The sequence below is a fragment of the Lepisosteus platostomus genome, chromosome 8, assembly GCF_059453375.1.
Source record: "Lepisosteus platostomus isolate fLepPlt1 chromosome 8, fLepPlt1.hap1, whole genome shotgun sequence".
In the NCBI taxonomy this organism is placed as follows: Eukaryota; Metazoa; Chordata; class Actinopteri; order Semionotiformes; family Lepisosteidae; genus Lepisosteus; species Lepisosteus platostomus.
In genome coordinates this window covers 10,230,547-10,243,696 of record NC_142618.1, presented here as the reverse complement: position 1 = coordinate 10,243,696, position 13,150 = coordinate 10,230,547, and the positions used below count along the sequence as shown (strand labels likewise).

Sequence of the window (13,150 nt, the reverse complement as noted above, 5' to 3'; positions counted from 1 at the left end):
ATTCTCAATACCTAGGGAATAGTGAAAAAGTGTTAAATTGGTCCAGCTCATTACAATCAATTAACCAATTAAAAGCTTGGCCTTTCCAAAACTGGAGTTGAACTAAGCAAATAGGCTTGGAAGGTTAGTTTAGTCCTCAGTTAAATAAAATGGGTTTTATCATAGATGAAACTGATGAAACACAGACTGATAAGTTTCAATCTTGCAAGATGATGTCTCGCTTTGTCATCACACACTCAGAACATCATCAAGCCGGGGCTTAACCCAGAAGGCCTGTCTATGAACAGCCGTCTAGTCTGCTGTAACAGGGCCAGCAGGTGTTCGCAGAAGCAGGACACTGGAGCATCTATCATAAAACCATGCGAACTTGGGAGGAACATGCAGCCTCCACACAACCCAGACCGACAGAATCACACCCAGGAGTCTGGAGCAGTGAGACAGCAGTGCTAACTGCCATACCATTGGCAACCGAATGTCATCAAAAAACAGGGGTCTCCAGCCCGCATCCTTGTCTACACCTTTTTCTGTTCCTGCAATGAAATCTGGCCAGCTCCATTAATTATTCAATTAACTGGACTAATTTGACAAGTTCCCCCAGCTCATCAGATCCTGATGCTTTAAACATGGACATGGAAAGGCATTATATTAAATACACAAAAATCATACAATCAATGGATAGTGTTTTTTAGGTCGACTCTGAGTTTTATAATTACACAGACAAGTTCTAAAAGGTAACTTTACGGAAGCATCTTTATTGTTAGGGACTAATAAACCTGGGAGTTTTTCGAGAGCAAATCTGGTAGAACAAAAAATAAGCTGAACATGGAGAGAATAATTCTAGAAGAAGACATCACATGTAATCATTCTCAGATTTATTTTATTCCCACAGTCATCATAGCCAGCAGCACATTTGCTCCTTTGAGCAAGCAATGAGCAATCGTCAGTACTTAAAATCATTCCTTTCCTGTTTTTTGAAGGATTGTAATACCGTTGGACAGTTTTATCAATTTAAAATAACTTTAGTAAAGTTCTGGATGATTTAATATAGTAACGGAGGAGTTGGCAGGGTGGCACAATGGTTAACATTGCTGCCTCACAATACTGGGGCCTTGGGTTCCATTTGTGGGGTGCTATCTGTGTGGAGTTTGTATGTTCTCCCCGTGTTCAGGTGGGTTTCTTCCGGGTACTTAGGTATCCTCCAAAGACCACCAAAGTCCAAAGACATGCTGGTAGGTTAACTGGCTTCTAGGAAATTTGCCCTGGTGTGACTGTGTGTGCGTTTGTGTCTGTGGGTGTCCTGTGACAGACTGGCGTCCCATCCAGGGTGTGTCCTGCTTTGCACCCAGTGCTTGTTGGGATAGGCTCCATGCCACAATGACCCCGAATTGGATAAGAAATTATCCAATTCATTTTTAAAAGGCAGCACTTCCTACAGCTTCCCCTGACATCATAGTGGGATATTGATAGGAAATTCTCATCCAAGGATAACAGCACCACCTGAATACCAAGTATGTGAGTGTACACAACTGTGATGCTGTTCTTCAAAACTAATTTAGGATTTGCCATTGTTGGCAAGCTGGAATGAGACAAGTCTCTTGTTTCAAAGCAGTCTGTGCAGCATGGTCAAACCAGCGCAGTAGTAACTGGGGCTTCCTGGTGGCTTAATAGTAAAGATGCTTGCCTGTGGCCTGTTAGGAAAGATAATTGGCTCAAAGGTGACAAAGAGTCTAAACCTCTGAGCCAAGACTTGAAAAAACAAAACTGGCATTTCCAAACTGGGTAGGTAATTGTTGGCAAAAGAATTGGTGGAGAAAAGGCTGAAATCGGAACAATAAAATGTATATAATTACAGGAGCATTTGAACAATGAGAGATCTGCTCTGTTCTTGGGTATGAAAAAGAATAAACTATTTTTTTGACGTTCATTGGCAAGTATTTGTATTGGAGTAAATACACACACACAATTGTGTATGTTGAAATGATGTTCCATATATAGCAAGCTAATTTGACTTCAAAAAAGCTGTTTGTCTTTCTTTTCAGCAGAAGGCCCGCCACTCAGCACCTTCTGTTACACCGAGAGCTGTGGGAAATTAGGCACCTGGCGAAATACTGAATAATGCTGGAGGAACTTTCTGTCTTCTCGGTAGATTGCTCCCCCTAGTGACGCTTCCGTGCATTTCAGCAAGCTAGCTTCACTATTGCAGCAGGGACAAAGACAAAACCCCATTCTCAAGGTAACAAAAACGTTACTGAAAATTTAGACATAAAGTTTTTGTTGCTGATAAAAAATGTCCTTTTCTTAAAAGCAATCGATTTACAGAAGAGGTAGAGTGTTTATATTCCGTTGTTTGCATTAATTATATTGTGATCGATACTATGTATAATTCTTATTTAGCGAAAACACATGCTGTAATTTCCACCTCTCTGCTTGTCGATCTTTTAAAGCTGTCTTTATAAACAAACTGCTGGGCTGCAGCTCTCCAGAACCAGGGTTAGAACTATCACTTTCGAAACTATAGCTATTTTACACAGGATGCTTCTTCATTGTGACAATTAGTCTTTCTGATAGCTTTTAGTTTTCTTTTCTCGCTGAACCTTGTGAGTAGCGAGTTTTTTTCAGTCTGTTTAAATATCAATTTCAGCTTGACTTTTGTTGTGTGTCTCCTGGTGCAATGATTAGGGAAATCATAGCCATACGTCATTCAAAAGTTCAGATGCGTAGCTGCGTCAGCATGCGTAGTCTGCAACGGAACAGGTAATAAGTTGATTCCATGCTGAAAAGAGAAGAGAGAAAACACAACGTTTCGGCTGTGAAGCCTTCTTCAGGTGTCAAAAATTCAAAAAGTTATTCTGCGATACTTTTAAGCCTCTGAAAAAAAGAAAAACAGAAGCCCTTAAACAGGCAGCATTGACAGTACACTGAAGGAGAAAAAATAATGTAGGGCTATGCATAAAGAAAATTAAACAGAATGTAATACATAGTAAAAGGCAACCAGCTGATCATCTGCTCTATAAAGACTATCAATAATGATAGTCCTTAGATTAACCATTTTTTAAGATGCCAATTACCCACGGTGAATAATGGAACAATTTATTGCGGAGTGCTGTCAGGGGCATGGATTATAAAGTAACTTTATTAACAAAGCATGTATATCATAATGGGTGATCATTTATTTTCATCGTTTCACTCCCATGTGATACTCATTTCTATAGCAAGTAATTGATTTCCATGTGTATTCCATTACTGTAAAAGTGCTCAATCAAATCATCGACTTGGATCTGCACATGAGTCCCATCACTCAAAGACAATTAAAAGATAATTCTCTTAATTCAACCAGGTGTGTAAAAATGTGTTCTGGAATGCAACGTACTTAGTTAAAATTACATTTACAGTATATCTGAAAACATTGCACAAGTCTTTTTGTGAAAAGCAGACAGCATAGTCATTTAATGATGCATAAAAGAAGAATTCCAAGCTCGCCTGCATAATGCGATACACTCTCTACAGTGACAAAATTAAAACAACAAAGGTCATCTTTGGGCACAGGCCCTAAAGACTAGACTCGACACAGTTCAGTGTAGTGTAGGCATTCCACTGAGCCCCAGCATTTAACTGGTTGCTCTTCTCTAAACTAATCCAATCAAATCCCTTTGTTTACCCTGCATGCAAATTCCCACACTTTTTTCTGTCTAAATTGCCCACCAGTGTTGTAAATTGACAAAGATAACTCAGACAGTTTCTCCATTACAAGAGCTTACTAGTGCATTCTACCATTTGAACATAACAAACAGTTCATTGATTCAAACATTACACTTTTTACTATATATGTCAACATTGCCTCTTGTATTGCTTCTCCACATTGTCAAGAAAATGTAAACGATGCATCAATATAAACATCTCTTTTAGCTCCTCGTTTCCTAAGAGTCTGTACTGTAAAAAGGCTCTGTCCTTCGGATGAGACCTGACTGTTTGAGGTCATTAAAAATCCCAGGGCATTTCTCGAAAAGAGTCAGGGTGTCACCCTGGTGTCCTGGCCAAATTTCCCAATTTTTATCAAAAAAATTACTAAGTTTAGTTTTGTCAATCAATTTATGGACGAGCTCCGCTTTACCAAAGGAGACATTGCAAAAATGGTCTGCAGTATGTACTGTATAACATGTCTTATTACTTTAAGTCCAATAAGTAGGATACCGATGTACTCTGGATATTTATTAATCTTGAGTACTTCTAGTACCTAAAACACTGCTGTCTCTTCCATGTTGATACTATTTAATGAAGAATGTTGATCTTCCACTGCCTGAAGCATGTTATAGACTTTTTTCTTAGTGAATCCTGAGTGAAATACTCATTTAGTACTTCAATCTTTTCCTTTTCATTGTTTTTAGACTATTTCCATTATTGTCCAGGACACACTGTAATTCGTCCTTTACAGTTTTTATGCTGTTCAGGTACTGAAAAAACTTTTCATTGTTTTTTTTTAATTCATTTCCACCGTCCATTCTTGGACAATAGTTGCATAATCCCCACAAAACATTCAGAGACAGTATTTAGTGCTTGTGCTGAGTTTTAAGTTGAGTGTTTTTTTTACTTCGTTGTTGCTACTGCTGTTGTTCTGTGTTTAAGATAGATGGTGTTTCCTTAATGTCTTTGTATTGGAAAGCAATCCAAGTACAATGATGCAAGTAAGTATTGCATTGCACTTGTACAAATGACAGACAAACTGAGCCGAACTGAAACATGTTACAAGTGCTATTTTTAATCATTTCATTTCAAGTTCTTTTATCTGGTATTGGCGGTTAATGTCTTGTTCAACCATTCAGGGTCCTGTTTTGCTTTACTGACTCACAGGACAAATCTGTTCTGTGCTTCAAGGGAGACAAAGGAGGGTGTAGGGCAGCGATCTGGGAGCTGTTCAATCCATTATGCATGCAATGGCCAGAGCTTTTGTCAGGTATGGTGATTTTTGTGTGTGTGTGTGTCTGTTTCCCTCTCCTTCCTGCCTTTCTAGTGCAAACAGTACAACAGAGATTAAGAGACACGCTATTTGCCCAGACACCTGCCAATCAGACGTGACACCTTAGATGTGTGGGTGAGCCGAGCACCCTGGAACCGAGCCTGGATCAAAGGGACAGACAGGAAAGACAAAGGAGAAAGGGAAGTGGGGACAGTGATTAACTTGCATATAGTCCGTTACTCAAGTGAAGCCCCGTTTGTTTGTGAAGGAGCAAGTAAAGGTTTATTCCAGGCTGAAAAGAGAAGAAACGAAACACAATGTTTCAGCTGTGGAGCCTTCTTCAGGTGTCTGACCTGTGATTTCTGGGTGTGGAAAGGGTCTTGGGAGCTTGATTATTCCATTGATCAATGAAATAATCTACTGACAGAAAACAGCCTGAGGGGGGAGTCCAACAGCTCTTTTTAGGATTGATTTTAATGGCATCATGAACCAGGTTGTTATCAGCTGCCGGTGAAGAGGAGTCATCAGTAAAATGTGCTCCGAGCCAGAGTCTGCGGTAAAAGCGGTTAAGGTCAACCTGGGTTGTCCAGCGTCTTGGGGACTGAGACAAGGTTCCTGAAGAAGGCTCCACAGCCGAAACGTTGTGTTTCTTTTCTTCTCTTTTCAGCATGGAATAAACCTTTACTTGTTCCTTTGCAGTCTGCGCATGCTGACGCAGCTCCCTACTTGAACCCCTTTTGTTTATGTCTGATTCGGAAGAGTGGTCTCTTGGAAGTTTTGGAACGTTACAGAGAGAGTATGAGGCCCGGATGGAGTTTCCCATGGAATCTTTCATTTTGGTTACTTGGAACTGTAGAGTTAATTTATGTGTGTTTGTGCCCCTTGTGAATATGTTTCTTTTTCAAGTTCTTTTCTTGATGTAGAGAGTGATACCTTAAAGTTACTTATAGTACCAGAATAACAACTGTAGCTATGTAATCTTACTGTCTTGTGCTGGTCTGTGAGTGCACTGGTGACTCTGGTGGATCCAACAGCCAAGGCCTGTGACCCTGTACTGGATAGGGTGATTAGAAAATGAGTGGAGGGATCACTCCATCTTTTAATCTGGGAAGATGGGAAGTATCTCTTTATATACTACTCTGGATTAACACCTCAGAGACTGCATTGTCATGTTGCTGTATGCTACAAGAAGTTGTCAAACTGCATCATGAAAATCATTTTATTGATAATTTTATTTATTGCTTAGAATCTGCTGCTGATGATGATAGATCAAAGATATAAATATACTGTATATACAGCACCAAAAATACTAATGTAGCAAGACAACGCAACAAGAGAGGTTGCCAGTAAATCTACGGCTTTATCCACAAAATGCAACATTGATATTTTTCAAAAAAATCTGTAGCTTCAGGTGATTTTGATTTACTAAGGTTACTGTCGTGCAGCAGTCTTTTTAACTTGCAGAACCATTTGAACATTTTAAACTGGTAAACATGCAGAAATTCCCTAAAAACAATTCTGATAACAATATTAAGCACACTTAATACTGAAAAGCACATCTGTGCATGTGAACATGTGATGGCCATTTCAGTAGCTCAGAAGATGGAAACATCTGTGGCCGCCAGAATTTAATAAAGCTGTTCTGAGTTATTTTTCTCCCTTGTGCACTTGCATATTGTATGATGAGTTTGTAAATGTCACAATCAAATACAACAGCAAGGATGCTTTTAAAAGCAAAAGCAAATTTTGTGTTTTATGCAATGTTATCCGTGTAAGCCCCTTAAATAACACAATCTATACAATAAAAAAAGGCTACAATACTCGCAAAATCCTTTAGGGAGAAAGAAGCACCACCACCTTAAACTGAAATTGTATTTGATTGCAAAGTAGAAAAAAAAACTATTATCCCTGCATTCAATTCAAAATGTCAGCCCAGTCAACAATCTCAAATTACAAACCCCAGTTTTCATGACAGCTGTTAGTTTGCTAGAGGTGTCTTCCTTGGAACGGAAGCACTGGATGTTTCAGTTGTAATCTATATTTCCTGATTGATAGATGCCTCGAAGTTTGTTAAGACCTGGGTTTCAGCCCAAAAAACATAACACATATCCAGCATTACTGTGTATGTTGTATACAAAGTCTACTTGTCAGCAGCCATATCACCCTGCAACTCACAACTGGCAACCCACTGAAGCTAAGCAGGTGTGAGCCTGGTCAGTACCTGGATGGGAGACCTCCTGGGAAAAACTAAGGTTGCTGCTGGAAGAGGTGTTAGTGGGGCCAGCAGGGGGCGCTCACCCTGCGGTCCATGTGGGTCCTAATGCCCCAGTATAGTGACGGGAACACTATGCTGTAAAACAGGCGCCGTCCTTCGGATGAGACGTAAAACCGAGGTCCTGACTCTCTGTGGTCATTAAAAATCCCAGGGCGCTTCTCGAAAAGAGTAGGGGTGTAACCCCAGTGTCCTGGCCAAATTTCCCCCCTGGCCTTTACCCCATCATGGCCTCCTAATAATCCCCCTCTATGAATTGGCTACATTACTCTGCTCTCCTCCCCACTGATAGCTGATGTGTGGTGAGCGTTCTGGCGCACTATGGCTGCCGTCGCATCATCCAGGTGGATGCTGCACATTGGTGGTGGTGGAGGGGAGTCCCCGTTACCTGTAAAGCGCTTTGAGTGGAGTGTCCAGAAAAGCGCTATATAAGTGTAAGCAATTATTATAATTATTATTATTACTTCATTCTGAAAATTCCCCAATTTCTATTTCTGGATGTGTTAGTTGAAGATTAGTGTCCTTCTTCTGTTAACAGCCAGTGGCAGACATTATGAAAACTGCCCCAACACTTTCATCTCAATTAACACAAAACATTCTTTATCTCTTAGTTCAACCCAACATGGAACAACACATTTGAGTTACATTTACGTCCATATTTAACGACTTACAGTAAATGATTTTAACACATCAAAAGTCTCTTCTTCTGAATATACAGTATCCAAAATATGAGAAATAGATAACTGTTATATGGTTTGGTTATCATACCTCTTCTTTTCCTTTTCTGTTTCCTCTTATACCTACTTCTTTACTTTCCTTTTAACTTTACAAGTTCTTTCATCTTTTCAAATCTTCCTTTTATGTTTCGCTTACCTTCCTGTATTTTCTCATCCTCTACTAACCCACAGCTTAAGGGTGCCTCTGAAGGCTTTCTCTGATACCATTTGCATTTTATAGCTTTGGAATTTTCTCTTAGTCCTGGAACGTGGAATACATTTGTGTTTTTTTCTCACACATGCAGACTGGTTCTGTATTTCCTGCTATTTTGGTCCCTGCAAAATGTGACCCAGAATTCTATTTTTGGTCTCTGATTATCTGTGATTACAGACATTACAAAATATACTATAGAAACAGAAATACATACAAATATACATGTACATTCTCATCCGAAGGACGGTGTCTTTTTACAGTATAGTTTCCCCGTCACTATACTGGGGCATTAAGACCCACGTATACCACAGAGTAAGTGCCCTCTGCTGGCCCCACTAACACCTCTTCCAAAGCAACCTTAGGTTTTCCCAGGAGGTCTCTACTCCAGGTAAGATAAGATAAGATAAGATAAGATCACTTTATTAGCCATATACAATTTCTTGCGTTAGGAATTCGTCTTTTCACATACCCCAGCTTGCTCTCCATAAGATACAGACAGGGAGAGAGAAGCTTGGGGTCAAATTGTATAGCACCCCTATAGCACCTGGGGTTAAGGGCCTTGTTTAGGGGCCCAATGGAGTTAGATTCCTCTGCTGGTTGCAGGCTTTGAACCGGCAACCTTCCAGCCACAGGTGCAGATCCTTAGCCACAGTGCCAGCACTCCGCCTTGCTGGCAGGTACTGACCAGGCTCACACCTGCTGAGCTTCAGTGGGCTGCCAGATGTGAGTTGCAGGGTGATATGGCTGCTGGCATGTACAGAGTAATACAGAGCAATACAGTAAATAGAGTAATACACAGTAACACAGAGAATACGGGGAATTCGGTGTCGTTGTGCAGGTGACTTACTTCATTACCCGATGGAGTCTCTGGGACAGGTGTCATCAATGACAGGGCAATGGCTTCCTCCTCTGGGTTTGTGAAGAGAAGGGTTGTGGCGTCAATGGCCTTTCCCGCTACTTTAAGCGCTGCTGGGACAGGTGCCAAGCCAATCCCCTTTCCGTCCCCTTCACTCCTCATGACTGCCTCAGCCCAGACTGTGTTTGCTGACTCCATCACATTAGGCTTACGCTTCTGGTTGGCCTTATTGGCTGTCACTCTATCTCTTGCTGTAACTGGGATTCTGCAATGCAAGATGCACAAGGAGCTGTGTGACCATGACAGTAGGGTGAGATTAGCTGGCCAGGGCTTTTTCGGCTTTCTACTGTTGATGAGGAATGGAACTGTAACTAAAGCATTCTTCCAGGACCCTATGCAGACGACACAATCCGGGAAATCCAGGTCTCTCTGGTGACCAATGGCAGGGTTAAGAGCTTCAAGCCAAGACGAGAAAAATGGAGAAAAAAAAACAGACAAATTAGAAAGTCTAGTAGAGATCCTCATGAAAGAGAACTGAGATTCAGGGAAAGAGGAATAGTACAGACAGCCATGATCAATACCACAGAAGGATACAGCTAAAGGTGTATCCTGTGAGAACTCCAAGGTAGCCCACAGGTGAGGAGAAGTCATGGCGAAACAGCTGCTGCTACACTGATCGCAATGGCATGCAATATAAAAAAGCAGCCCGCATGATAGGCGAGTTGTGCAGAGACTCAGTGCAAACTCCAACAGCCAGAACTACAATGACAGGGATTAGCTACAGCCCTGGCAGGCAGGACATGGGCTGCATTGGGCAAGAGGGTGGGAAAAAGAGCGTGCTGGGATGCTTTTTCCGATAGACATGGTCCCCAGCCACAATCAATGAGTGGTGCCCAAGTCGGGATCACACTCCAGTTGCCTTAATTGAAGACTCCAAAGATCCCAAGTAGTGGCGGTTTTAGGTTGCGGCCAAAATGGGATAATCGGCTATTGAGGGTGTCTGGGAAGTTCAGCACCCAGAAAAATGCTGGATGGGGATGGGGGTCCGAGGAAACTTAGATTTAGGGAGAAATGATTGGCATGGATTATCTCCTACACCATAAAAGGCTAAACCCAGATTTTGCAACCTGATGTGGTGTATTACTTCATCTAAAATCAGGCTGAAAACAAGAACTACCCACTGCTCCTTTTATAGTGAGACAGGCTTAGGGAATAATGTGTGCCATGACATGATATTGTGCCTGGCAAGCTTGATTAGAGGTTTTACGTCCGTGTGTGCCATGCTCTCAGTATTTTTGAACTGAGATAAACAAATGTGAGGCACTTGATCAGTTTGTGCCAAGTTCCCGAGAACATGGCAGGGCAGGATAAGCTGGTATAGTCTGAGAACTAGTGGAGAATCAGAGGCATAGTCAAATTGTGTCTGAATTTGGGGTGATAAAAGGCTTTTCAGCAATGCAGTTGGGTAGACTGCTTAACAAAGTTTCTCCCCAGTTTGAACATTTGAATACCAAATCTGACCACTGCTGTTTATTACCTCTATTAAATTTTGTTTAGATTATTTAGTTACATTTATGTGTGAGACCATTTATCTCCTGGTCAAACGCTTTGTGTCTGGTTCAAAACCCAAATAAATCCTAACTTACATCTTTAGATAAGATAAGATACATGTTCTGGATGTGTTTACCATTTTCTCTAGAAGCACAGCTCAAAGTGCCAGGACTCTGATTTCTCATATATCCAGAATGAAACACACATTCTGATGTCATCTCACTATCACAGGCATAGGTCCTTAAATTTCATAAATTGCACTCATATACACCTTCCCTGCAAGTAAAGTGAAATTAAAGTGAATATTTAAAAAATCATTAATATTCAGGGCACTGGAACAGGTAATCGTTGTTTCACCCCAGGAGCTGAATAGATTTCAACACTAGCTTTTTCTACAGAATCTCACACTTTGGAGCTATAAATCTCACCCTTAAGGACAGTCAGCCTGTAAAAATTATTTAAAAGTTTGAAGCATTTGATCAAATATCACAGAATTATTTTTACTCAGTAGAAATGAAGAATTTTATAGAACTTATAGCACAACAGTAGATGTATATGATACAGCATGACAAAATCCTGTGACTTCTTTAATTCACTAATACTGTCAAAGCTGTGCAATCATTAATGTTACCAGTATAGTTTCTAATATCATACTTTATTTTAAGTTTTTGTGGAAGCAGGCAGTTTTTTTTTCCCATTGGGCACTTCCAAATGAACTTTTGGAAGTTTTCCTAGACTACAAACTTTAAAACTTCTTGTTTGTGAAGTACATGCAGACTTCATCCCTAACATCACGATTTCTTTTCTTACACATTTCAGCATTTGTTGCTGAACACCTTTCCAACCTTGAATAGGGCAAAAAGTAAAGTTTTAAAACCTGCGTGCCTTTTTTGGTATGTCTAAACTCTCTGTAATAGGTGAATTATTTCAATACTCAAGCATTGCCAAATTAATTTCAACAACAAGCCACATGATAAATACATCTTGTATTTCGAATAGGATTTTTGTGTGTTGTACCTTTGGCATACGCGATGTCAGTAACAAAGCGGGTGAGTATGTAGAATTAAACAAAAAAGCAGTGAAACAGATCCTCAGCGTACTAGCGACGGCACGGCTACAGAGACAGCAGACAGTCGGCGCTCGTCTTAACATACGGGTTCGGGCGCAGCAATGTCAGCACTTCCGGGCGCAGCAATGTGAGCGTGTTCTGCGTGCGTGGCGAAGGCGGAACGTGTGACGTGGGCAGCCCGGAGCTCGGAGGTGTTTATTGTTCCTTCTGGTCGCCGAAGAGAAAGAGGCTGGTGAAGCGGAGTGAGACTGAGAGAAAGCACAGGCTTTTCCCCCCCCACTTCCTCTCTCCACAGCTTGAACGAGTAACACAGCGAGGGAGCAAAGCACAAGACCCGGGCAGAAACAGCATCCCAGCGGCCATGGCATACGCGTATCTCTTCAAATACATCATTATCGGAGACACGGGTGAGCAGCCGCTGTGTGACGGCGTAGGAAAAGAGAGAGAGAGAGACATTTACGTCTCTCTCTTATTTCCGCAGTGTTGGAGTCAATGACGTGGTAAAAGCACAGGAACGCTAGGGTGGGAGGGCTGCTTAGTTTCTTCCCCCCCGTTAAAATAACTGATCTAAGGTGACATAATTGCCATTTGGCAGGTGAATTGACAGCAGCCGCCTCGGCACCGGCCTGCTTGTGTCTTTCCATTGCGATTGCGGCGAGGGTGGAGGGGAGGTGGGGGCTAATTGCATTGCAAACGCCAAATAACCCTTTCCCCGAAAATGGCTCCGGAGAAGACGGACCCGTGTAACAAGATGCGCCGGCCCTCTCTGGGGGGGCTAGACGGGCAACTGTTGGACAAGTCCGCCCGCAGATCGCCGGCTGCCCGTCGTCGTGTTAACGTCTGCAGGGGAAGGAAATGTTTTCGCTTTGGGGGGGAAAATGGCGTTTTCAGCAGTTTTGCAGACTGTCAGCCTTCGGGTTGACTCTGCTTTTCGGTTATGTAAATCATCGGCGACAGGTTTTTTTTGTAGGCCTAGGTGGTGATGGGGGGTTATATTTGTGCATGCCATCTCACCTGCAACACACTGTTCCACCTGCGGGGAATAAATAGTATAATCGGAGGTTGGAGGAAAATAATTAAAAAAAAAAACTGGCCTTGCAGTTCTTCTAGCTGTCAGGGGAGCTCCGTGGGTTGTTTCGCATATGCTGGCTTTACAAAAGTCCGGGCCTTCGCTAGACCCTGGTCATTTCGTGATAAAGATGCCCTTTCATCTTTTGGGTTGCTTAGGCGGTGTGCGACACCTTGACCGGGTTTCAGCCTTCTTCAGCTATATTTCTATTAGCTGAAACGGGGAGGAAAGCCCGTGTTAGTTTGCTCTCTTGTTCGTTCTGAAACCCTCTCTTAACGCACTTTCCATCTCAGCATCACAGGTTATAACATACTTTCCCAGATGGCATCCGAGTAATTTAAACCTACAGATCCGCTTCCAAAAATAATCTTCGCATATGTCATCCCCTGCAAATCAACGTTTTGTGAATTTGCTTAAAATATAGATCCAAAACTTTTCTTTATAGACAT

At 41.7% G+C, this 13,150-nt stretch overlaps 1 protein-coding gene and 1 long non-coding RNA gene across 3 annotated transcripts in view; one reads left to right on the top strand and one right to left on the bottom strand.

Annotated features, from left to right (window-relative positions):
• Window positions 1-855: 855 nt before the first annotated feature.
• Window positions 856-11,855, bottom strand: LOC148655639 (uncharacterized). 2 transcript variants are annotated; one of them, XR_015940766.1, is made up of 3 exons: window positions 11,718-11,855; window positions 9,004-9,467; window positions 856-2,773 (listed from the first exon to the last, which is right to left on the bottom strand). It is a non-coding gene; the product is annotated as an uncharacterized LOC148655639 (long non-coding RNA). The 2 variants fall into 2 exon arrangements; XR_015940765.1 differs by having other exon boundaries at window positions 11,581-11,742.
• The window catches only part of rab2a (RAB2A, member RAS oncogene family), a 37,498-nt gene continuing 36,180 nt past the window's right edge, over window positions 11,833-13,150 (top strand). The window contains exon 1 of the mRNA XM_088642370.1: window positions 11,833-12,039. Within this exon, the coding sequence (XP_088498496.1) occupies window positions 11,994-12,039 (46 nt within the window). The 5' untranslated portion in view covers window positions 11,833-11,993. The remainder of the gene's footprint in view (window positions 12,040-13,150) is intronic.